The sequence below is a fragment of the Nyctibius grandis genome, chromosome 10, assembly GCF_013368605.1.
Source record: "Nyctibius grandis isolate bNycGra1 chromosome 10, bNycGra1.pri, whole genome shotgun sequence".
NCBI classification, from domain to species: Eukaryota; Metazoa; Chordata; class Aves; order Nyctibiiformes; family Nyctibiidae; genus Nyctibius; species Nyctibius grandis.
The window spans coordinates 32,906,193-32,932,511 of record NC_090667.1 but is presented as its reverse complement, the minus strand read 5'-3'; the positions used below and the strand labels follow the sequence as shown (position 1 = coordinate 32,932,511).

General features: G+C 43.7%; 1 protein-coding gene across 1 annotated transcript in view; it reads right to left on the bottom strand.

Annotated features, from left to right (window-relative positions):
- Window positions 1-26,319, bottom strand: part of LOC137668280 (contactin-4) — a 148,884-nt gene that overhangs the window by 69,979 nt on the left and 52,586 nt on the right. The window contains exons 4-7 of the mRNA XM_068409683.1: window positions 24,199-24,294; window positions 7,085-7,288; window positions 1,158-1,260; window positions 372-556 (exon numbers count right to left, since the gene is read on the bottom strand). Coding sequence (XP_068265784.1) covers window positions 372-556; window positions 1,158-1,260; window positions 7,085-7,288; window positions 24,199-24,294 — 588 coding nt within the window. The remainder of the gene's footprint in view (window positions 1-371; window positions 557-1,157; window positions 1,261-7,084; window positions 7,289-24,198; window positions 24,295-26,319) is intronic.

Sequence of the window (26,319 nt, the reverse complement as noted above, 5' to 3'; positions counted from 1 at the left end):
TTATTAACACAAGCGGAGGCAACATACACATAATAAATGCCAAGTTGTAACCACCAGGATGCTCCACCACAACACCTGCTTTACCCTCCCAGCCACAAGAAGGCAAATGAGCCATTTGCAAGTGTTTTCTGCACGTCACCATGCCAATGTCCTCCCAGTGACATGCTTTTGTTCCAACTGCTCTGATTCTCAACTAATACACACCATTCAGACAGGTTTTATTTCAAATTACACCCTTTCTGAGGTGTGCTGTTTGTAAAAGAAAGTAATTCTAAAAATACACCCCCCCCCCCAATGACTTTCTCACAAAATATTTACTGCATAGAGCACTTGATACAATAAAACCCCCTGAAAGCAGGCAGTCTGCTTACCATAAAATATCAGTTGTCCTCGTGCCACATTTTTCCCTCTCACATTTTCAGCTACACACTCATACAGTCCAGCATCTTCTTGCTGAAAATTTGGGATTTCAAGAAGTCCACTTGATCTGTGTCTCCTGGCTTTTCTGGGTATCTGTTTCCCATCTGCTCTCCTCCAGCTGATCGTAGGAACCGGGCTAAATAAGAAAAAGAAAGCAAAATAAGACTTGCAGAAAGAAGCTATGGGTCTTGTCCTGATAAGCTCCTGTCTTCTGATCAACTTAACACTGTTTCATGTTTGAGGACAATGAAGACATGGTCAGTCTGATGACTCTGGCACAGGATCTGGAGCAATTTTATTATGGGTGGCTTATATAAAATATCTATACACATATGTATGCCAATGGTGTAAAGCAGGAGACTCTATATTATTAAAATGCTGTTTTAACACAGTTGAATTTGAGCTCTGCTCTGACAATACATCCATTTTCCCACCAGTCCCACATTTTGATTTTGGAAGCGCTGCCAGTGTTTGCTTTAGAAACAAGAGATGTTTTAAGTGTTGCATAAGACCTCAAAACAGGAGATGCACAAACACATCTTTACAAAATAAGTTACACCTTTTCTCTCTCCCTTGGGAGTCTATATTTTTGGTGAGCAAAGCCCCTGCTCCCCAAGTCCTTTGTCATTACGAATGCTTGCAGTAAGTAACTCCTGCTGAGGAAAGTGAAGGATTAACAAAGTCTTGCAAACTCTACAATCAAGCTGGAGGAGTGATAATAATGGATCCAAACTTACTTCCCCAAGGCAAAGCACTCCAGTTTCACCATTGTTCCTTTTGCAGATGGAACAGCTTCTGGGAACTGCACTTCTATTTTCGGCTCGTACTCTCCCATCACCCCTGTGAACATAAAATAGATGCTAAGGCTTGGTTGAATTTTTGCAATAAATTCGCAAGTGTTCCTATGCTAGCACAGAGCTATTCTATACATCATTACTTGCCCAATTAATCCATTCATTTTAAACATGGCCTGTTTCTAACAGCCGTGTAGTGTGGGTTCTTTTCCCATTTACTGTCAGAGAAAAATCTGAACCAGCGCTCCACACCATCTGCCAAAGATTAACATCTCTTCATGGCTCTGTTGCTTTTTGCTTTTGAATATTCAGGATTTTTGCAGGTAACTTGTGAAATAAGGAAAGCAATAATAAGGGAGGTTCACCACCTTCGAGAAAATGAAATGCGGAACAAATAGCCATTAGGAAAAGTTTTAAAAGCGCTGGAGCTAATCAAGACTTCTATTCACTTCAAGGATTGAGATGCGCAGAGCTCATGTACTCTTCGGGTAATTTCTTTATTTTTACTGCCCCAGTAAATCACGTCTCACAGCAGCCTCTTTATGAAATTGTGTTTAAAAATTTGCGCACATAAAAAGGCCCCTTATATTCATGACAAACGGCTCCATTTCTAGGCACTGTACTGTCTTAAAACCAGCACGTATAATTACACCAATAGTGATTATCAGCTAATTGATGATTGCAGTTTAAACCTCAACCACGCGGTGTCTCCTGGACGTTGGCCAAGCGCGGGGCAGGCGGGGAACGGGGCTGGATCCGACCCCACGAATGCACAAACCCAGCAATGAGACAGCAGGAGGAATACAGAAATGAGGAGCACGGGTTCGCAGAGACATTTGGGTGAGTCGTTATAGAAAGAGTAGATGCTGCACAACATCAGTAATCAAAATTAAATGCATTTATTAACAATACAAATACTCTCTCCACAGCCATGTCCTGGCCAGCACATATAGCAGGAAACTATATTTACATACTATACATATAAGAATTACGGGGCACACTACTCGTTACATTAACGCTGCAGCCCCAAAGGTCTGGAAGTGTCTGTCACAGTTATCATGGAAAATCCTCTCTGTTCTCCTGATTGTAACTTGCCAAATCTTGGCAATCTTGCCTAAATTTCTCCAGACTCCGTGCTAAACGCATGCTGGGCGAGCTTCAGCCAAGCCAAGAACAGCTACTGCCCAGTGGTGTCCCAGGGGAAGGTGGGGTGTGAACGTTTGGGAGTAGCAGCACCATTTTGCTGATATCAGAACTTATCGAGATCTTTTCCCAGAAGAACATTTCCACGTCCTGCAATGAAGACTGCAAATTTGGCAGAGGAAGAGCTTTTGAGGATATGCTTCCCATGAAAGCCTGACCAGATTCAGGCAGCTGCCTGTCCTTGGAAGATGCTGAAGAAACCACGGTCTCCATCACCCTCCTCGAGATGGCTGAAGATCACCGAGTCCAACCAGTGCCCTGACACCACCATGTCAACTAGACCAGGGCACTAAGTGTCATGTACAGCCTTTTCTTAAACACAAACATCAGTGCAGCTGAGATATCTCCACCCTGAATCCAAGACTATTTCCACACAGACAGTCCTCATTTTCCTGCTGTTCCTGGGTGATTTAACATCTGACTTAGCTGTGCAGGTGGAAGGGATGGGGGAGAAGATAAAAGACTAAAATAGACACCGGGTTTGTAGCTTGGAGAACGCTTCCAGTGTCAGGGCACATCAGATGCTCTATGTGTTTGCATTTCAGAGGCTTTCTTATTTTTCTTCCAATTTCAAGGCTTAAAAACATGCTTTTGGATGAAAGTCCCAGGAATTCAGAAGCAGCTAATTTGTCTGAGGAGACGACACACATTTCCTGACAACACCTGTGAAATGTTAAAGTTTAATTGGCCCATACAGCTGCTGCTGATGGTAATTTTATTCCAGGACTATTTCAGTTCTTTCTTACTATTACTGTTTTAATTCTGATGTAAAAAATCCAAAGTACATTTTAAAAAGAAGCAGCAAAGTACTGCAAGAGCAGCCGCTCTCGACACCTGGGTGCTCCTAACAGGCTTTGGCTGGTGTTCACTGCAGGGTTGGGATGGCTCAGAGGGTCCCAAAGGTGTGGCGGTGGGGATGGGGATGGCACCCCGGGTACCCGCTGCCCTTCCAGGGGGGAACAGTGCAGAGACTGCGGCCTCAACGGGGATGAGGCAGCCAGATGATATATTAAATGGAGGAGACAACGTCGCAGGTTTGCTCCCCTTCCTCCTCTCTTCCAGTGAGCTGCCAGAAGGCTTGTCTGGCCTTCAAATTTAAGTCCTTTTGCTTCTGAGCTGTAATAAGTGCTACAATCCTAGAGGACACCTTACTTCAGGCTTTAGGATCATTCTCAGTCCTCGGGGCCATATACATTTAGCTATTTATATTTCCCAACACGAAAATAGTGCAGAGAGCCCTTTCTCCGCCATGGGAGGTACCAGCTGGTAGCGTCAGGTCTAACTCCCATCCTTGCAGAACCCAAGCCAAAAACCAAACCTCAGTACCTTGGGAAATCAAGAAAACCATAATATCTTCTATTTTTTCCTTTTACACACTAGCACTTGCGTGAAAGGGAGAGCTGCTTGTCGTTCCCCCAGACCTGTGCTGGAATATGGGTGGGCATTTCAGGAGGACAGGTCCCAGACCATACACATGGAGTTTCAGGGACTTACATGATATTGTTTTTAGATCTTTCATCCACCTGCACTGCAAGCATCCTCGCACCACAAATCCATACAGCTACATGAAAATATTTAAATAGGGGGTGACTGCATGCGTTTGTGGGAGGGAATTAAGAGAGATGGTGGAAAAACATCCTTTTCCCAGCACACCCTGGTACTTTGTACCCTGTATTTATCATCGCCAGATAACCTCTGTCCACGGAAGCTGAGGTTGAGCTCACACTGATCACGACAGCTGCCTCGGCACGGTCTCTTCCTACCACCATCCCACAACCCTCTATGATGTTTATCTCTCCAAGGAGGAAAAGCTGCCTGAGGATAACTAACGGGATGAGAGGCACCTTCTGCTTCCAGGGAAGGAACCCCAGCTCTGTCAGCAAGAGCGTGTGCCGCTGGTTACACAAAGCAAACGACACCAGGGGATCTGTAACTCCAGAGCCTCGCAGCTGAAACCACGCAAAAGCGAAGCACAAAAGGCCCAGGTGGGGAAGGCAATCTGCCTGCAGGATCTGATTTCATCCCCTACGCCCGGATCTTTTCCTTTCACAGATTACAGCTCAAAAGCCCGGCGTTGTAAAGCAAGCGGCGCTTGAAAAAACATGCTGCAAAGCTGTTTTTCCAGGATGGTTACATCCAAGTGAAATAACCCCAACGAAGACGGCAGGTATTGAGCGTAAAAAGCCTAAATGATTCATGGCTGAGTCTAGAAAAATTACTGCCATAAATTGAAGAAGAAATGTGAAAATAACCCTGGGGGTTCTCGCGGGCGAGGTTTCAGCCCAGCCGTGCCGTCCCGCACGCCCAGCTGCTCCGGGGGCTGTTCAGGAGCTCGATGAGCAGTTTGACCATTGGCTACAGGAAGAACATCCACCACGTAATTCATACATATTTCTGTTAAAACAACTGGAATTCTTGATAGCAAACCAGCATAGGGTCAGGCAGACTGTGAGCATCTGAACTCTGTTTTCTTCCGACAGCTGCAGAATTGGGAATTTTTAAAGTTTTTGAGTGAGAGATTATCATCAGCACAAAAGGAGAGAGTCTTCCCTTTTTCCCCTCTTAACTCAGTGTGAAATAATTAAAAAAAGAAATATAGGCACTATTCTTAGCTCTATGTGACCCGCATTCCTTTCGGATAGTATCTTACTCCACCATTTGTTTATTTCAAAGTAACGGGGCTACGTATCAACTACAGGGACCCATAATTAATTCTGCATGACAGCAAAAATGTTTTGCAGTTTAAAAATAACTTTGATTTTTGAGAACAACAGAAATTTCACAACTAGTTTGTTGTAAAGTACCTGGATTTTTTCAGAATTCACAAAAAGTATTTCAATATGAAGCCACCCAGACAACAACTTAGAAACTGAGCAGCTCAGTACAGGTAAATCAACTGGGAGAGGTACATTATGAATTTCTTTCCACTTAACTCACTAATTGAAATTAAACAGAACTGAAACATTAACTGTTGATGAGCTAGCCTCCAAGCCTACTAATTTAATGATAAAGTGATGTAAAGAAAATAGCATGTCACATACATTAAGATATACTGGACATGTCAGATATGAATACAAAGATAATCAAGACACATTTGCCAGTGGAAAGATGATGTGCCTCCCATTTTACTCGCTTCTGTTGTTCACACTTCTGAAGCAACATATATAATTTCTCTTTTCAAGTGTGATAGTGTGTTATATTTGGATTTTGTAGGGTTACTCTACGTGGAATGAAAAATTGAGACCTGCTGATTTTTAAAATGAAGCTGGCCTGTAACACCAGTGCAAACCTGCTTTAAAATACACGTTTAGCCCACACTCAGCTTTCAAGTGCAGCCATCTTTGGCCCTATGGACACAACAGCACCTTTCTTGTTTAACTCAGGAATATATTCCCCAGCCCCTCAGAGGTTCAATTAAAGTTTCATATCTTTAATGAACAGCAGAGCACACTTCAAAGGAACGGGAGAACACTCCTGTGAAGCACCTCAGGAAGGCAATGGGTCCCTGTAAATAAAGCGGGGTGCACGGAGGAGCGAGGCGCTGGGGTGCAGCCCCTGGCGAGGCACTTCCCAGCCCGGCCACCCAGCAACCACCCCAGCACCAGCCCCATCCTGGAACATCGAGCTGGACTGTGATAAATGGAAGCTCTTTCAGCCAGGTAAGGTTTGCATAAAAGTCCCGTTGATGTACTACTTAAAAATATTTCTTCTTCAACAGTGAAAATGTTAGTGTGACATAAATCTAAATGTTCCTCTTTCACACATTAGATGACTTACTCTGGACTCAGACTCTGCACAGAAACGCAGGCTCCCTGTGACGGAGAGCACAGACCTGGAAAGCAGCCGCCTTCTCCCCTCCCAGCCCACCCACCAACGCTCTCCCAGTACCAACAACATTTCCCAGCTCCCCGTCCGCAGGAGCCCCGTTAACGTGCAGGAGCCTGGCAGCAACGAGCCCGTCCTTTGCAAGCAGGAACTTTTGTCAAACACAGGTGACAATGAATCTTCTTCTAGAATTTGTTTCTAAAAATGCGTTTCTATTTCTGGAACAAACGTCCTAACTGTTATCCTTTAAACAGCTAAATTTTAATTAATTTTAATTGCAAATTAACATGCAAATTTATTTTTCTTATCTACTCAAAAATGACGAAGATACAAATCAATTGCCTGTATCAATTTAGAAATCTTCTTTTGGTTTCTTCTCACTTTTTTGTATTATTCCACAGACTACTAAGAATAGCACTAATTCTGCTGGGAAATAGAGCCTGAGCTAACAGTTACCGAAACAACAAAGTGCTTTTGTTCACTTCTGGGCAGCATATAATGAGCAAAACTAGTACATCCAAACTCTAAAATCTATTTTATTTCATGTCTTTGGCCAAGCATCACCAGGTTTTCCTTTTATAATTATTGCCTGATACTGAGAGTTGTGCCAGTGGTGGGAAGAACAACCTTGACCACAGCATCATAAACCCCACCCCTGGCTATGACTTTGAACCGCAGCTAAAGCAGATGTCTCCAGCCTCACTGAATCTCTGTGAAGGGGAAAATCTCTCCTGTTACTCTGATAAAAATATTTCAGGCCATTTCTTAATTTCTGGGTGACAGCCAGTTGAAGAAAACAAAACAAACTCTCCAAACCCCAGCCCCTCTCCTCGAAGTCCTACCGTCGTTCCGGAGGATGAGCGGGGTGGGGGGACCCAGGACCCTGCTGTTGGTCACCGTGTTCGTCACCACGCACGTGTAGTTGCCCACGTCCGAAGCTTCCACCTTCGCGATGTACAAATTCCCAGTCTCTTGCGAAACGAAGCGGCGGTTGTCCTGGTGTACGAAGGTCGGGTACTCGTTGAAGATCCACGCGTAGGTGAGCTCTGGAAGCACAAGGTACCGCCAGCGTCAGTGACAGCATCCTCACGGAGCACAGCCTGGTGCTGGGCTCCATCCCACGGCAGAGCTGGAGCCCCAGAAATTATTTTCTCCCTGTCCCCTCGGGTTAGGGAAATGGGATATATCACAGCCCCTGAAGTGATAAAAACGCTAACATTTTGCAAGTTCTCATCTTTCTGGCTGCAAATATAAATTTCCAACTGTGACACTTCTGAGCCTGCACATGGATCTAATGTTCTTGTTGCTCCTTCAAGTTCCTCCAAGCCAGAATATAATGCATTTTACAAGAATCTCACCTTTTTGTCATGAACATTTCAGCCTGACTCATGACTTTTCTTTTATTCTTTCTTACTAGGTTTTTTCTTCCTTTAAAGCCAGTTTGGAGGAGGATCTGCTGAGCTGTGTTATCACACACTCTATGTTTTATCCCTTTGGAATTTCTGAATCGGCAAAAACCTGAACACTAAATTAGGCAGGTGTAATCTTCTATATGACTAATTAGACAGTACTCTGTGTTTTATAAGACATATTTGGCAGTTATTTGAGCAATAAAAAACTAAGTGAGAGAGATGCCGCAAGTGGCTGCGGAGTTTGTAAGTGAGGTTAATGCAATAACCCGATTATATTTGCCTAAGACTAATGCCTAAACACCCTGAAAATGCTTGAAGAATTAAAGTGAATACAAGATTGCTGTAGATCCCACACTACTTATACTAAAAAGCATATTCTTAGTTTAATACTCTAATGAGTCATAACTGTAATTGACCTCAAATATCATTAGGTACTTTCAAAAATACATTCTGCCCTCATGTTCCACTGTTTACTTATATGAGAGGCTGAATACAGACAGTTGGCTTTTATTTATTTATTTTTAACAAAAGGATTATAAAATGCCTGCTTAGACTTTTAGGAAGATATGATAATTATGTTTATGTGGGAATATCTAATCATCATATTTACACATGTGCATCTAATTATAAGTAACCTCATGCTGATGTCAAGAGGATACTCAGAGCAAACAAGGTACCACTTCTGAGCTGGGTTATTATTTTCTGCAAGTAGTTATGGTTTTTTTTAAATTTACTCTTGGTGAACAATTATCTTGTTCCTCCAGAAGCATCCAGCAATAGGCAAACAAACATCACTGCCCTGGAATGCACAGAGGCATTTAAATTTGAGTGACTTCACACAGCAGGTTCCCACCAAAGTCCCCCGAGCTCTGCAACACAACAACATTTTGCAGGGACCGTGGACTGGTGAATTGACCACACGTTCCTCAGAACAACACAGAACTGCGAGGGTCTTTCTGGATCAACAATCCCTGTCCCACCCTATCCTTCCCCTGGAGGTTACGTAGTCCCGTTCATAAATACACCCTAGAAGCTGCAAGGTTTTTGGCTCCTACTCTTCTGTTCTAAGTTGGTATTACTTTAATTGCTAAGAAACCTCTAATTTCCAGGTTAAATATTTTCATTACTGGTCTATAGTTATGTGCTTCTGGGCTAATGATGCCTTTAGCTTAAAGAGTTCTTGCCTCTTCGCTGGTGAGAGCCATCAAGAGCCCTTCTGCCTTCATTTTCAAGACAGGCTTTTCAATCTCCTAATCGTTGTAGTCGCTTTTCCTAGCCTCTGCCTTAGTTAGAAATCCTGAGTATTTGTGTCACTTGAGCCTAGTGCCAGGTTGGAAACCCTGGGTAAGGAGGCCACAGGAGAGCAGAAAGCAAATGTGAAGTTGTGTAATAGCAAAGAGGTCTGATCAAAGAGAGCACCAAAACGGTGATGCTCTGGGAGTCCTCCACACAGAGGAACCCAAGGCAGGAGGGTTATTTCTACAGTGCAAAACACCAAAATCTCCCCAAAAGCCATCTTCAAGCTCTATTAATTTGGCTACATAAAACTGAGGAACATAATGAAGGATCTGGTTTAAAATCTCTGCTGCCTTCCTTTCCTTACAGTAAATCATTGTCCAGAAAAACAGAACGGCCCGAATTACACAGAAATAAAACAACTGGATAATTCTCTCTCTCAAATACCACGGGACTAATGGAATATAGAGCACAGAGAATAACACAGACTGGAGCATCTGTAAGTGCATTTGCTTGTGTAGCAACACGTAAATAAATACTATATCAAGCTCCCTTTGATTTCTTTAGAGATCCTAGTGCAATATTTATGGCTTTTCAAACTTGACGGATTTCTTTTGATAAGGTTTCACACACTAATTGCTCTGGAAGCGATAGACAGTTCACATCCCATAGGCAATTTGTAACAACTGTGTAAACAGACACTTAAAATACAGCCTGAGCTGGCTCCTGGTGACTGCGACCGACTGAACCCTTTACCGGAGTCACAGACACCGAGTCTTTCAGTACAAAGAACGAGCAGTAACGGGCAATTCGTGGTTCTCTAATTACACGTTAGATTCCACATCCTTGAGGAATTTATTACAAACTTCTCCTTTCTAATTCGGGGCCCTTTTCACGTAATTTTGCCTCATTTACAATGCTTTTAATTTCCCCTTTAAAGCACATTCAAGTAGGTCTCTCGAACACAGAACATTATCCAAAGATTTCTGACCCCTGTTTGCTGCTTTTAAAGACCAGCACAGACTCAGCTGCCACCCCACCGCCAGCAGCAGAGCACCTGCCTGGTTATCCACTGCAAAGACCTGTATCACTCTTTCGTACTATCCTTTTCTTTATGGTCCTCATGGCCTGGATTTCCACAATAGATGAGAATGAGGTGAAGATTTTTGAGTGGCAAATCTTCATTTCTGTAATGATTATCAGCAAGGACAGGAGGATGGAGAAGTCACTTGTACATTTTTGATACAGATGATCTATCACCCTGGACTGAGCCATCACCAGATGGAAGACATTCAACCCTAAATCTTGCTCTACCAACTACACAGAGAGCATTTTTCACCTACACAAATCCACTCTGACACGTACTTGGAAGACCCAAACTACCACCACAGGCACATGCTAGAAGAAGGAAAATGGATTTATTTTTGCCAAAAGAACACAAGTTTCTGTGCCCAAGGTGCCAAGTTGCTCGGTATGTGCTCTACTGGTCCAGAGAAAAGACAACGGGGACAGGGAAGAGTGTCCTAAATGAGTTAACATCACTCACCTGTTGCAAAGGAGCCTACGGAACATTTGGGCTCATGAAGAGCAGTGGAGTTAAGGTGGAGAGCACACAGGCGTGACAGCAGAAGCTTCATTTGACTTTGGCCAGGACGGACGGGGGAAGCGATGGGCACAAACGCACCGAGCTGCGAATCCCTCCCAGATCAGACGCGTGGCAGGAAAGCCCGCTGCCCACCAGCACACCATTAACCTCTTCTCCATGCTCCCTCCCCTGCCACTGCAGCAGAGGCTTTCAGGAGCAGCTCAGTCACCCAGAGATAACACAGGACACTTACCATTAATATTTATGTCTCCGGGCTAGTGATCGGCAGGAGAACATAACAGACAGTACGTGGCAGGCAGGCTATGTGCCTCAAACATCCATCTATGCAACATCAGACAGGAACAGTCTTGATTCAAAGCTCCACCGACAGCCTTTTAACTCAAGTTGCTATTTGCAAACTCATTTTACTTAAGCACGTGTGGCAGCAATACCAAAAAAGCAGCCAGCAGCCTTTTTCTTCGCTCCTTTTATCCCTTTCAGAAGTTATCTCACACCAGTTGCTCCCCCATGCGCTCCAGTGAGCCCTGATGCCTCTGTGTTTCAGGGCCAAGTGTCCTAACCACAAACACGTACCCTGTATCACATACAGATATCAATGAATATTTAAGAATAGAACCCAGGCCTCTGCCACTTGCGTGGCTACTTATCATGGTTTAACAAAATTCAGAGCAGCCAGCAGTTACCATCAACTTTAGCAATTAAAAAGGAAATTAATTTTTCAAGCCACTTGAATATAGATTTAGAACATTTAAGATATGCCTTTTTGATTTTATTACCTTTTCCCAAAAAAAAAAGAAATGGTTCTGGGGTGCTGAGCACGCCGGGTTGCTGTGGCAGAGCCCATCGTCTTCACCCACCCCGGGTGAAATGAGAAGTGCCAAGTAGAAGTTGCATCACTTTGCCTTGCTGAGGGAGCTGGGGGTGTTTAGCCTGGAGAAGAGGAGGCTCAGAGGTGACCTTAGTGCAGTCTACAACTACCTGAAGGGAGGTTGTAGCGCAGTGGGAGTCGGCCTCTTCTCCCAGGCAACCAGCGATAGGACAAGAGGACACAGCCTCAGGCTTCGCCAGGGGAGGTTCACGTTGGACATTAGGAAGCATTTCTTCTCAGCAAGGGTCATTAGCCATGGGAAGGGGCTGCCCAGGGAGGTGGTGGAGTCACCATCTCTGGAGGGGTTTAAGAAAAGCCTGGACATGGCACTTAGTGCCCTGGTCTAGTTGACAGGGTGGCTTCAGGGCAATGGTTGGACTCGATGATCCCAGAGGTCTCTTCCAACCTCATTGATTCTGTATTCTGTATGGTTTTTCTCTGTTGTTGTTTTTTTTTTCCTCAGCAAAGCACACAGCCCTCCTGGGTCCACTTTTCCTGATCACGTTCAGATCCCGTCATTATTCTAAAGCATTCGGTGATACACTCTACTAAAGCGTGCGTCTCTCCCGTGCTGCCCCCAGAATACTCTCTGCTCAAGACAGGAAAGCAAGCTAAAGACACTGTGAATCTTAAACTTTCTCTAAATGACAGCAAGTGGTGAAAAAAGTGTTACTGAAAGCCAAGCAGAAATTCTGCTATGAGTAATTATTATAATTAGACCATATGGTTTGCCAAAATAATGTTCTCTGGTCTTCTGCCTTGTCACGTGCATACTGTTTGGTCTTTGCCTTCTAGTACAAGAAACTCTTTTCTTGATTTTTTTTTTTTTTATTTGAAGTCTCTTGCATAGAGTCAGGGCTGCCACTTAAAAAGGTCTCTGTAGCTATTATGGGAAAAGCTATTAAAACATCAAGATTACGGTAACCGTAAAGCTGAATAGAAGAATGAAATTTTGAAATTAGTATTAGCCAAAAAATGGGGATCATTCATCATTTTTAATAAGAACAGTGTGGTACAATACACTATTTTTTTTATAGGCATTACTGAAAGTTACAGAGATTAATCCAATCTTTAATGATTCCCATAATTTCTATATTATCACCTACTATGTCACTCAAGTCGGACAGGCAGGAACTGTTTTTCAGTGTGAAACAAAAGATTTGAAGCGTTTCCTGTAAGTCTTGATGTACAAAAATTCTGGTTCATTACACGTGGCAAGAAACAACTATGAAATTAAGGAAACCCCTCCCTTCAAAATAGTCCCAAGCAGCCCAAACTATCATTGCAGTAGTGCAGCATTTCGTGTGATGGGCTTGCGGAGGTAATGTCTGTGTCAACAGCAATGTTGTATAAACTTCATAAAAGACCCATTTTTGGTGAATAATTTGTAGTCTTATTTTTTTTTTTGCTCTGATTGCACTCCTTAGTGTTCAAATTTCTCTTAAGTGGTAACAGGGTGTTTTGATGGTTACAGTAAATTTGGGCAATGATAAAGCATAACTGATTATCTGATGAGCGTCCTGTGAATTCACTCTGTGTTCTCACCCTGCTTACTAAATTCTGCTGACTGCTTGGAGGGGACATTCATAATTTCAAATTTCGCTGCCATTCGATTAAGCAATCAGCATCTGTAGCCCCATGAATAACATCACACGAGCTGGAAAGGAGGCTCGATGCACCTCAACATGCTGTCTGAGAGTGCACTGGGGAAGAGGAAAGAGGATTATCAGGGAAAGACGAATCCCTGGCTCAATATATCATGTACGTGGCCCTACCCTAAGCCCCAAGGCTCCTCTCCACCCATACCAGTTGTCTGCTGGCAACTGCACTGCGGTTTCTGGAGCTTTTGGCCATTTTTCTCTTTCATGGTTTTATTTTAATAGTAAAGCTACATGAATTATGTACTGTACACATTTTCTGTGGGCCTACAGACCATTTCATTGCCCTGCTAGCACTTTGGATCAATTTTTTACCTTCTCTTCTTAAATAACTGCTAAATAATTTAAAGGAGTCAACCTGGATGCAAACATCACTCGGTAATTCTTCCCTTGACTCCATGCTCTGCCCTCTCCATCACACAGAGCAGCCCAGCTACATCACACCACAGCTTCTGTGCCTCGAATGCAGGTTTGAATAAGAAGAATAATGAATAATGAACAAGATTAATCTAAAGTTAATAATACATTTTTGGATGAACCCTCATCTGTGCTAAACTTGGCGACACAGTTACTCAGCAGCGAGCCTGTCAACTGTTTGTCCACAAAGAAGTGTGCTGTCCTTGCCAGGTGGGACAGGAAAAAAGCACATGCTCTTCATCCTTCCTTATAGAATCATAGAATTGTTTTGGTTGGAAAGGTGTGAATCAGTTTGCAGAATTTAACTTGGAACAGCATGAAAGTGGCACTAGTCACTGTTGCCAATGGTGATATGGTGATGATGGGAATCGTCATGAAGACATGAAACCATGGAAGGCAACAAACAGACTTTGAGAGGTCATCTCTCCAACCCGAGGCATGATAACTATGGTAACTATGACACCTCTGTACACAACAGTGCACAACTGTCGATCCAGTCTAACAGGGTGCAACACACACCAGCGGGGAGCAGGACCATACCGCAGGCTGCATGGCTGGCATCGCCCAACCACGGCTAACGGCAACTGCAAGTGTCCCCCTTTACTTGGGGGGGGATAATTATTCTTGTAAATGTAACTGTGCCCACGTGTTTGTCAGTGCTGGTTTATGGTAACAGACAACCTAGATACACCTGTCTACATACGTGCACAAAAATACAAGCAATGGATGCCATTTCCAACGCCGCCTATCGCAGTTTGCTGCTCTAAATGTGCTCACAACACAAATGTACAAACTGATGGCACGTGCATTCATGAGTCAGAAGCGTGTGAGAATGAGGAAAACTTACAAATCAGCCAAGTCCTGTGTCAGACTCAACCTCACAGCAATTTGCAAGGCGTGCAGGGCTGTGGTTCCTTCCCAGCCCCTCCTCTCCACACTCACCCAGTATGTAGAGCTTCACATATGGGTAATTAGAAAGGTGAGAGGTCTTCATTACCTGAAGCCTAATCAATAATCAGCTGTATCTGCTTCATCTCCATTTTTCTGTATGTCCAAAATAGTTAAATATTTGATGGCTGTACACAATTGACCCGGCTTATCTCTCACAAACAGCTTCCAGCCCCACTCAATGGCTGGCTACTCCAGCTGCCGTGGCACCAGGAACATTAATGACTCCTGCACTGTGCCGTTGGGGATTTTGACTAATTTTTAACTTGAAGTTCCCTCAAGGAGAAAAATCAACAGCAGCCTTTATCGATGACTGAATGGAAAATGTTATGAGACGGAGAGTCCCGTGTGGTTGTATTTACTACAGTTAAATACACAAACCTATTTCAAAAATGTCTGATAGGCAGCAGACACCCTCCTGCAGCCCCACCGATCTAGGTGCAGGCTGGCAGGTAGAAACTATATGCTTTTTTTTATCTGAAAAACTTCATAAACTGTCTTATAGAAATTTACAGCTCAGCCTGGTCTTGCCTGAAAAGAAAACCCACAAACCAACACAATCTGTATTGGGCAAAAGGGCTTACGATACCTTTGGGGAATCAGGTCTGGTGTTTACTGAAACTGGTGAACCTTGCCCAGGATTAGATTTGATGCTACTCAGTTTCCTGCAACTCTGGTTTAAACTTAAGTTTTTGGAGTTAGGCTCAACCCAGTAGTGACCCAGTTGCTCTTTGACCAGGCTCTGTGGGAAGGGCCAGTCCCCCCCTTCCCAATGGAGATGCAACCTGGAACTGCACCAACCAACGATGATACTCTGGACACTCGAAAAGTTGGGTTGCTGGGCCCACCAAGAGAGACACTGGTCCACTGAGGAAGGAAATTACGAATTGGAAGCTTATTTCTGCTACAGAATGGGAAATTATCTGATGGGCAACCCTGGAATGAAACACCACCCCCCCAGCAGAAAGGAGTACCCACAGGTAGTCATGGCAGTTGATTCACGGTGAAATAAAGATTACAGAAAAACCCTACTGAGCATGCAACGTCCCGTGCCACGTAACGACACCAAGCCAACCTTAAAGAAGAGCAACAATGCAGAAAGCACTCACAAGTGGGTAGAGAGCTAGATATTTGCTACAACATTTACCCCTACTAATCATGCAGCACCATACTTCTAAGAAGCCAGAAGAGGCATGCTTGGTCTCCTGTGACACACAATTCAAGCCTAGATGATTTCACAGCTTTTCCTGCTGGACAATGTATAGATCTGTACGATGCTCTCTCTGTTTACAAGTTGATTTCAATGAGGAAATTATGGTAAAAAAGAATAATAGCTTGATATGGTCCACAGAGTGGCATCAACACCCCTCCAAAGAAACACTCCTCTTCACCTGACAGCCAGAGATAAAGCACCTCCATGGCAGATCCTGTCAGCAGCAAATGGAAAGGAGAGAGAGGAGAGATCAGTCAGAAAAAAAAGATAAAGGGGGCTGGACTGAAGCTGCTAATTACTGACGGGCAAACATCAAATGACAATAAATACGCTGTGAGCTGGACACGTGCAAAAATGATGCTTACACTGATTTTTTAATTCTGCACTCTGTTTGTGCTGTATGAGATTCAATTGTTGCTTATATTTTCCAGGCTTGTTCTACGCAAAGTGCTACACATATCACCTCAAGGAATGACTCACAGATCTAATCCATCAGTTTGTTTTCTGTTTAAAGTCAGAGATAGTTAGCCTAGAAATCTTGGTGGTTTTTTTTTTTTTGGTGCACTTGCTTCAGTAAAGCTAATGGTCCCTGGGCTTCTTTTAAACAATATTTCAATGTGACCCAGCTAATCCTTTAATACCAGCTTTCACTACCTTTGATCAGCCTCTTACTGTAGCTATAAGAGATTAAATCAAACCTTTAAAAAAAAAAAGGAAGTTGGTTGTGGAGAATTTTCTTTCTGCAGTGAATTAATATTATGATCAACTCCAAGGTTGAATTGTCTGGCCAAGCAGTGCGGGTGGGATGTCCTTTAGGGGAGATCTCTGCACAGACAGGCACTGCTGCATGATGCTGTGGCACCTGCGTGTAGTACATGGGGAAAAACCATTCTGCTCACGTATTTGATAGATAAACAGTGTTTTGATATGTACCAGCTGAAAAGAACATCACTGTTGCGCATTTAGACATATGTATCATGCAACAGAAAGTGCCAACACCAATACCTCCCTTTATGTTCCAACAACAAAACGTCACCCTGTAGGAAGGAGTGCTCCTGCAGCCAGGACTCCTGCCCTACACAAAGCAGCGTATGCATTAGGGATCTGGAAACCCAAATTTGATTGCAAAGTGCAGATACATCAACGCCGCGTTTGTGACACCACCACACGATCTGCTCTGACCGTCTCAAGGGAGCTGGAAGTAGACCAGCCTCCCTGGTCCCTTCCGAGAGCTCTGTCTGCAGAGGCCAGCTGAAGTGGGGTCTGGAGGGTAAGGGTGGTGGCAACGTGGTTAGCAGAGCCTGGCAGCTAGACTCAGATCTCTAATTTATTTTATAAAGAGATCACAAGATGCTACAACTTCCGATAAATGCCTATTGACTGCATTCTGTCAGGCGACAGATTTTGCTCCTCTTTAGCCAGCCCCTGCCAGCTCTACCCCCTTCAATACCATTTCAATCTTCATTTAGTGGTGACTGCAACCGAACAGGCAAATAACCCACATGACTAGCTCGCAGATTATTTCTTTTTAAAGATGTCAAGAGCTGCCACTGATAAATAAAAAAATCCATTAATGTCATGTTCCTTATTATTTCGGTATTTCCAAGGTCTTTACTGCAGAGTTGAGCCTTCTAGTTCTCCAGATGTCCCACCTCACTGCCTGTCTGTTACAGCCCAGCTGGGGCACGAATGGGTAATGGTAGGTGGGTGGTAGGAAGCTTGCAGCGGTGCCAACACTCAAGGTGATAAATGACGTATGCCCATGGAAAATTTGGGTCTGAAAGTCTGTGCCAAAGTCTGCTCTTGACTGCGACCCTGTTCTGCGACTCCTGCTCACACAGCCCACCCCTGCTGCAACGAGGCAGATCACATACACCAACCCAGGTGCTTAAATCAGTGTAAATCTAAAATGAGCCTGGCGTTTCTGCTAGTGGAAATATCTGGAATTTTACAAATTTCTCAATTAAAACAGCACCGCGTGTTCTCTGTGCTGTCAGAAATACCAAGCCAAAGCATTCCCAAATCATGGAAGAATTCATCCTTCTCCCTTATCCTCAAATATGCTGATAAACTTGTGCACGCACTGAATCAGCAGTTTTAGAGAAAGGATTATGTCAGATTAATTTTAATCTAATCCATTTCTATCTCCTGAGAAGCCTTTTACTTCTTGCTTTTAATAATTTAAACAGCGACTGTGGTGTAGTATAAAAAATAAATGATGGGAGATGCACTTTAAACGGAAGTTACAACTCTAAATCACTTCTTATTTAAATGAGACTTTCATATGCCTGATTTTAACTTTAATGAAACCCATTTTTGCTGAACTGTAATAATCTCCAACATGTGGAACTAGATGCAGAAGAATTACGCTCTCCTGCAGCTCCCAGAGCTGGCGAGGAAGCCTCATGTCTGACTCACCTGCTCCCTGTGATGCTGATGTGGAAAGAGATACCTGGAGTGAATTTGGGGCTGTCAAGAAGTGCTGCCAGGCTGCTTGGATGCGGCTGCAGCTTTCAAGAGCGTCACTCCACTTCTCGTGAGCGGGGACCTCGCCTCGGAGGTTCACAGAATCACAATCACAGAATCAATGAGGTTGGAAGAGCCCTCTGGGATCATCGAGTCCAACCATTGCCCTGACACAACCATGTCAACTAGACCATGGTCCATTAGTGGACCATTAGTGCCATGGTTCTCACCTCACTAGGAATTGGCAGGTTTGGGAAAGTTATTTTCTGGTTCTTAGTCTGAGATAAGTCACTCGGAGGGCTTTCGAGCTCAACAGCTTATGCTCTGGAAACCACTTTTAAAATGTTGACACTTCTTTGGTCATGGGAATGTGACTCCTGCATGGGGACGCGTGAGTGGCAGTCACTATTTAAGAGGAGAAATTGGTAATAGATTCAGATATTTTTGATGCTACGCTGTTTGCTCTCCTCGTGGTCTTCTCCATCTCCCACACATCTCCAATATGCCCACTGAGCAATACCTTGACAAATCCTGTTTGAATTTCATTTTCTCCGATTCCAGGAAAGACACCTGTGAGCTGCTGAGCCCCAGCTCATGGGGACCATCACCCTACTGTGGCAGTTTGGAGATCGAGCCTTCCCTCTGCCATTCCCCACATCCTGCAAGCAGAACTGGCCATGCACAACACGGTTTAACTCCTGTCCCGCAAACCAGAGAGGTCTGCAACACTCCTGGTGCCACATGTACCACGTCTGCCAACACCGACCCCGCTGCCATTGCCACATTCAAACATGTTCAAAGCATCACTGACCAGTGCTGATGGAAATATTTTTCTGACTTTCTTCTTTTTCTTTCCCAGCCCCAAGGAACATCTTACCTGCTCCTATTTTTGCTCCAACCTTTGGAGCGATCCACAAAAAGCTGCTCAATGACCTTGCAGCATTTTGACAAATAGTTGAACCAACTTGCAACCAGCTTAGCAAATTTTTTGCTTGGTTTCCTAGAGAAATGGAACTTTTACAACCACGCTGCCCACCCATCTGTGAGATACTCCTCTCTAAATTAGCTTCTCTCTAATTGGAACCAAATCTGACCAAGCAGCAAAGGCTTACAAAGACATTAAGACAGGAGAGAAAGAGGAGAAGCTATTAATGCCTCAATAAGGAGAAGGCAGGGGTAATTCGGCACTTTGGCAATCTGCTTGGCAAGAGGCAACTGCCCAGTCCTGGGCATATGAGTTGCTCAAGAAGCATGTTTTTAAAAAGCTCTGGGCATACCACACTGGAAGAAACTGCAGGAAAATAAAGGCTGAATATTAAGGCTACTGTAGTGAAGAGGAGTGGGGACACAAAGTGTTCCAGGTCACCTGCTTTGTAAGAAATCCAGCACAAGAAGCATTCTCATCCTAACAAATACAGAAAAGTAATAGAACTTGTAGGATTCAACCTTCCATTCCTCTAAAGATTTCATACTAATGGGAACGTGCCATAAGAAAAAGATCTGGTGGAGATGTCCTTGGCCTCTTTGGCTATGTGCTATTTCTAGAGTAATTTCTTCCCTTTCTGTTACTCCTTTCAAGGTTGACTGTTTTCCAAAATTTTAACATAAACTTTGCTTGATGGTGACTGTGAGGGCACCCAAGGAGAGCACTACAAATGTTTGTTCCCATTGTTACAACAACGGCTCTAAACATTTATTAATAATGTATTAACTCTTCGTAAGTGACAAATGAAAAGGCAGTGTGACAGTTCTCAAAGACGAGAGAGAAACAGCGGTAAGGCTGGCACTAGGACGGGGAGTAAAAGGGCACAAATACTTGACAGCAACTGAAGAAAACTCTGTTCCAAAGCACTCCCTGCCGAGCAGCGCTGCTCGGGGGGTGAAGGCCCCATACGCTGGTCCTCTGATGCTATGGAAATCCCTGATAATTGCCTTTTCCCTTCTGAACTGTTCTGATTAATATTCCCAGTTTTTCTCCCCTTCCTCCTTGCACTACACAGCGGGGGCTGTGCAACCCCGAGACAATACGAGGAGCGATTTGTGCGATAGATTATTTACGAGACAACCCCCTCAAACCATCCATCACCTAATAGAGGCCATCAGCCATACTTAGAGCCAAAACATTTTCACTGTTTCCAGGCCATGAAGTGTCTACCATCGCTTTTAAAGAACAACAACAACAATAAAAGGAGAGAAAAACTGACCAGGCGAGTAAGCACGCACTAATCATTTTTCTGCAGAGCCCAGAAGTGGCCTTAGCACCACTGTAATCAGTAAAGTGCTTTCTGAAAACATGTCTGGTGTCCACACTTCACTACCTACTGTACAGCGTGAAAGGCTGAGATTGAGATGAAATCAGAATTGCCATCTCTTCTGTCAAATGCTAAAATTTAGTTAGTTCTACTTGATTAAGCTGTGCAACAGAACTAAAAGTTCTCCTAGCTACTGGGGGAAAAAAGCGAACAAGAAAACCTGAACACATCCATTATGTGAAAAGATGTGAGAGTAATTCTCTATCAACATTTCAGCTCACAGACACAGACTACACGGCTGTGTTTCCAAAAGGAGTAATGGCATCAGATGGGAGAGAGTTATTTGAACAACTGAGCTTTAATCAATCCCCTCCTCGTCGGGAAGATGGACTTCTACAAGTGCATTGAGAACACAGGCACTGCAGAGACAGAAAACTGATCTTCCTTTAACTCTCGCCTTTGTTCAGTCGGGGACGTGGTTCCCAGACGCTCAGGAAGGTCGCCTGACTCCGCAGCAAGGAGCAGAGGGACAAGGTGTCTGGGGAATTGAGGTTCCTACACATCCTGTAGAAACATCAGCAGGTTTCCATCTGCATATCTAAGCATTTTGGTATCTAAAAAAGCTATCAGCTGACTTACTGCTTCCACAGATCGCCGACATAAATTAGGAGGAGTGAGAATAAATACACTACAGATGTGATGAGTTGAGGTATGGGCCACAGACAGAGATATCTCAGAATAAGACAAACCTCTAGGGAATGCAAAGGGAACACTAAATTTAAATAATCAAGTAATTGAGAGATCATTTTCACCAGTTCTCTGTGTACATTCACCATTTCTCACAGCACTTGGAAGCCTCTATCTCTATAGGGTTTTCCCACGAGGGCAGGAAGGCAAATGTCATGAGAACGTTGTGTATATAGATCTTCCTAAAGATGAACCAAGAGAAAATCAAGGAGTGGGGAGTGAAGGAAATCCTAAGACAAGTTCATTTATCTTCCCAAAGAAGGGAGGGGGAAGGATTTACAGCCCCATTTGTTCTGCATGCTTATGGGTGTGCTACCAACCCCTCAAGTGAAACGCGCACACCTTTCTAGGACTGTAGGTTTTTAATCTCTAGACTCACAATGAAATGCCAGGGGTGTTAGAAGGTATTTGAAAACGGCAGTTGTTAAAATATTAACTAAACCTGCCCTGACTATCAAATAAATCTAGTAAAAGCGGCAGCTAAATGACTCAGTTCCCACAAGCTTAAATGAAAAGAACTATTTGGCACAAAGCAATATTTTGGTCTTAAAATTTGGAGATAAAGTGAAAAGGACAGTGACCTCCAAATGCTTCCCAGGCATATCCCCTGGGGAATGCAACTTACATTCAGAGCCCTGAGAAACACAAGTGTTTGCTTTGGTTTTTGAAGCTTTTTGTTTCTTTCAGTTAAGTTTATCTTAACAAATAAACGTATCTTGCCAAATTTGGTTAACAATATGGAAAAAAACGCAAGCAAGCAAAGCTAACCTGTTTCCCCCTGCAAAGCTCCTCTCAAAAGGAAAACATTTTCACCAACAGCTTCAATTTAACGCACTATTTTACATTTTGAAATGCTTCATGGTTTATTGTAATAAAAAGGCTTAAAAATACAACGGAATCACAGAATCAATCAGGTTGGAAGAGACCTCAGGGATCATCAAGTCCAACTATTGCCCTGACACCACCATGGCAACTAGACCAGGGCACTAAGTGCCATGTCCAGGCTTTTCTTAAACCCCTCCAGAGATGGTGACTCCACCACCTCCCTGGGCAGCCCCTTCCAATGGCTAATGACCCTTGCTGAGAAGAAATGCTTCCTAATGTCCAACCTGAACCTCCCCTGGCAAAGCTTGAGGCTGTGTCCTCTTGTCCTATCGCTAGTAGCCTGGGAGAAAAGGCCGACTCCCACTGCGCTACAACCTCCCTTCAGGTTGCCACTCATCATCTCAAAACAGAGGAGACGCTGGCACTGAGCAATTCTCAGGCACCTGGGAAGTTTTCCCCAACAGGCAAAAATTCTTGAGCCTGCATCTCCAACACCCAAAGGCCACCCTAAACGCTGCGCTCAGAGCAGCCAGGTTGGGCTGGTTTCTTTTTACACTTCTAGTGAACACCCTGATCCTCACAGCAACAGCTGCTCTCAGATGGAATGCTTTTGCTTTTTAAAAATCCTTTTTAAGACATCCTTTTCAATGCAGAACAGAAACTAAAGTCAAAAATTAAAAAATAAAGGTAGATTTCTTCCCCCCTGACAGTCCTACACTTCAGCTTTGGACATTGATGTCCCCAGGCACTTTTTGCAAGGACGATGAAGTTAGGTTTGCTCTCCTAATCAAATTCCAAAATCAGTAATTGCATTTTCTCTATCTTAATGCCACTCGCCCTTTCAACGAGATATATTATTTTTCACTTCTAACCTGAGCGTTTTTTACTGTTGCACTACAACCTCAAACACTTGTAATGTTATATCCCAGCGGTGGGATATCGGGGCACTGGAAGGAGCTGATCTCTACAGCTTTGCTTTGCAAACACTGCCTGGGACCCTGGGGACGGGAACGGCCGATGAAACACAGCGGTTTTCCGACATGCAGCTACTTCCAGAGATACCTGATATTCTCTTACGGACCCCCGTGTGCCCAGAGCTGGAAGAGGAGAGAGCTGTGGTGATTGTGCAGTGACTGCGAGAGTCTGTCTGAATTAACTGGACCTATTCTGACTTTCCATTAAATACTTTCCATGCAAACCAGAAAACAACGACCAGCGTAACTCCAGCCCAGCTTAGTTACAAATTTGTGCTAAATTGAAAGAATTGTTTTGCATTTTCTAAACACTTATACCATCCTCTTAAAAGCAAACTGCACCAAAGTACTTGCTACATTATTTATTATAATTCCCTATTTGTAAACTCTGCTCTGAATCTATTTTTTCCCTACCAAATTTTGCCTTTGCCACTGAAAACGCTGGCTTTCTTAGTGCCATTAATACACGTTCCTCATCAGCCTTGTCACACGAACACCAGAGCCGACGATGCTGGCTCCTCTCAGAGAGGGACCTTTGGTGGGTAACAAAGAGCGGATCAATAATTTTATGATACAACTATAGTGTATCACAAGAGAAAAACAACAGTGCACACAGTGGCAAACCTTCAGGGACTTTTGGTAGCAGAGTTCCTTCATCATTCTGCCTGGACCTTCAGTTTATGGTTTCCAGAAAACCAGGTGTAGGTGTGAACACCAGCAGAGAATACAGTGGTGTCTGCAGCATCCCTACATAACTTTCTGGCACACTGTTTCTTCCTCTCCTACAACACTCTTCCTTGTCTCTCCCTCCCATGAAAATAGTAGGAAGAATATGTACTGCCATTCCAGAAATAAATCACCATATGAGACCTGAACAACTGCTAATGGATCCCAAGTACACAGGAGACAAAAATAGTGACGATAAGTGTTTGAAAAAAATAAATAAAAATGAAAAGATGATGCACAAAAGTAGCTCTGTTGGCAATCTTAAACCTTTTTGCAGAAGACATACCCAGGTCACATACAGAAAGGCTTCCAAAAGCTGCACAAGATCCTAGCCATGGTTTCTATATATGCACATACTGCTTTAGTCTGCATCAGTTCATCTCCTAAGTGCATACTTGTATGTAGCAAAATTAGGCTCTTTCTCTGCACCTACACCCAACTGGAGGTCACCCAGTGCGTTTAGTCAACAGGACCACCCAGCACGACCCACTCAGCCACAGCCTTCTCCTTTAAGTTGTGCATTTTACACTTCCTGAAACATACCCTGAGAATGAAAACATTGCAAATTGCTGCTGGGTGCTGAAAGCGAGAGAAGGAAACTGCTTTACCTCCAGAATGTGGTGGTGGTCCACACAGCAGCACCATGCCCTGGCCCTGGCGCACCGACACTGTGCTTCTCGTTCTGGTTTTGAAGTTCTCAAGATCTGCCAAGAGAGAAAGAACTCAATTAAAGGGAGTTTAATGCTTTTTCTTTTTTTTTTTTCCCTCATGAGAAGGACAGAAGGTTCATTAGGACTTTGCTGCGTGACAGAGAAACAAAGTGACCATCAGCTTGGAAGGTGGGTTGGTGGGACCTGGGAGGACAGCAGGGCAGCGGAAGACTGCTGTGGCCACAACCATCAGAAGCAGCAAAAACATCTCCACATGCAAGGCTGGTAGGGGGAAAAGGTGCTGATTCACCCAGGGCAGAAGACACACCTAGAGAAGACTCCAGCAACCTAGAATGCTGCGAGCTTTATTTAACAAATTCATGAAGAATTACTGCCTTAAATAATCACTACCTTCAATTATGTTCTAAGCCAGTTCTGTTTCCCTTTAGGAGACTTGTTACTGATGCCCTTGCAACCCATGTGTAGAAACCCTTCCCCTCCCATGAGGAAGCCTCTTGCACCAGCTGTATATCAGCCACACAGAGCTTTAATGAAATTAAATTCCTCCTTCCACCTCTCTCCTTTTCCTCTCCTTCAGAGGCCATGCACTGCAAAAATGCAGCTCCCTCTCTTCTCTCCTTGCACACTGAATTCCAGAAACTTGCTATTAAGTGACGAGGTGACTCTCTGAGCTGAGCAGTGGCACCAGGTATTGACCAGCACCCTCAGCTGCTGCACGGGAGCACTAATACACCGAATCCCTTTGGGAGCCTTTCATCTTTAACAGTCCCTTGCATTTCAATTCTCACTTTTTTTTTTGCTTTCAGTGTGGCTGAGCTGCGGTTTGGTGATTGCAGACCTGTTGTCAGTGCAGTTGGGAACCAGAAAAAATACACAGGTGATAAATATTTAACAGCAAGAACTAGCAGGAAGATCATTATAAGGTTATAAGGATGAAAAATTAAGCCTTGATTTTTACCCACTCTTGAAAATGTTTTCTGGCAGCACTGGCATGCATACTTAAAATAAATAAATAAAATCAGAAGTAGTCACTGCTTCGTTTTAGAAACCTTTTATAACCCTAAAAGAAATAACCCTATTTGTTGACAAAACAGCTGTATATTTATGACAAGAAAAGGATTGCTACCCTGAAAAGTAGTCGCTGCTTGGATGAACACCGAGGAAATGGTGGAAGAATGGTCGAAATCAACTGGAGGCAGCAGAGTGTTCAGCACTGGCACTCGTAGTGCAAACTATTAAGCTTGGAAAGTCAACTCTCAATTCTGAAAAGCCTCATGCACGTGCTTAAAATTTGGCTCGGAGTAAACTAACAGGATTAAGATAATTATAAGAAAGGCTAATGTCTCATCAAACTGATTGGGCTCATTATGCTTGTGCGTTCTGAAATCCACACTTCAAATTTATTTTTGCAATACCTAAATAGTAACTTGAATTAACAATAATATCATTAAGATTTTATTAATAAGAAACTTCATTTAAACTTGCAGTCTTTCCTGAGAAATTAGGAACAGCATTAGTGTTGTTGAACAGTTACAAAGCGTACAGATCGGCGACGTGCGGATTCGAGAGGTTCTCCTCTGCTTTCACATGCTGTGCAAAGTGGGCAAAAACCTTTCCTATAAACCTCTGCCCAAATGGGTGCAGAATATTGCTCTGCAATTTTGTACCGCTCAATTCCCCATCCATGGAGGTAAGACCACTTGCTAAACAAAAGTTAACCACGCTTGCTGAGAACCACCCCGCAGGCAGCTTTAATGCAGAAGCACCACTCTAACACTTCTTTCCCTGTGACAGTTACCTTCCTCCGAGGGAAACACAGCTGTCTAGGGCACCTCTGCCCCTGCCTGGAGAGCAGGTAAGAAATTATTCTCTATGCTTTTGACATTAAAAATCAACGGGACAGCAAAAGAAGAAGAAGAAAATAACCCTCACAGCTGCAGAGTGACTCTGAATTACAGCGTAAATGGTTCGGCTGTATGTGTCTCCCCTGACGAGAGCATTAAGTTCCACTTTGCCTTGCCCCCAAGCCCAGAGACCCTGGCTAACGTAGGAGGATTT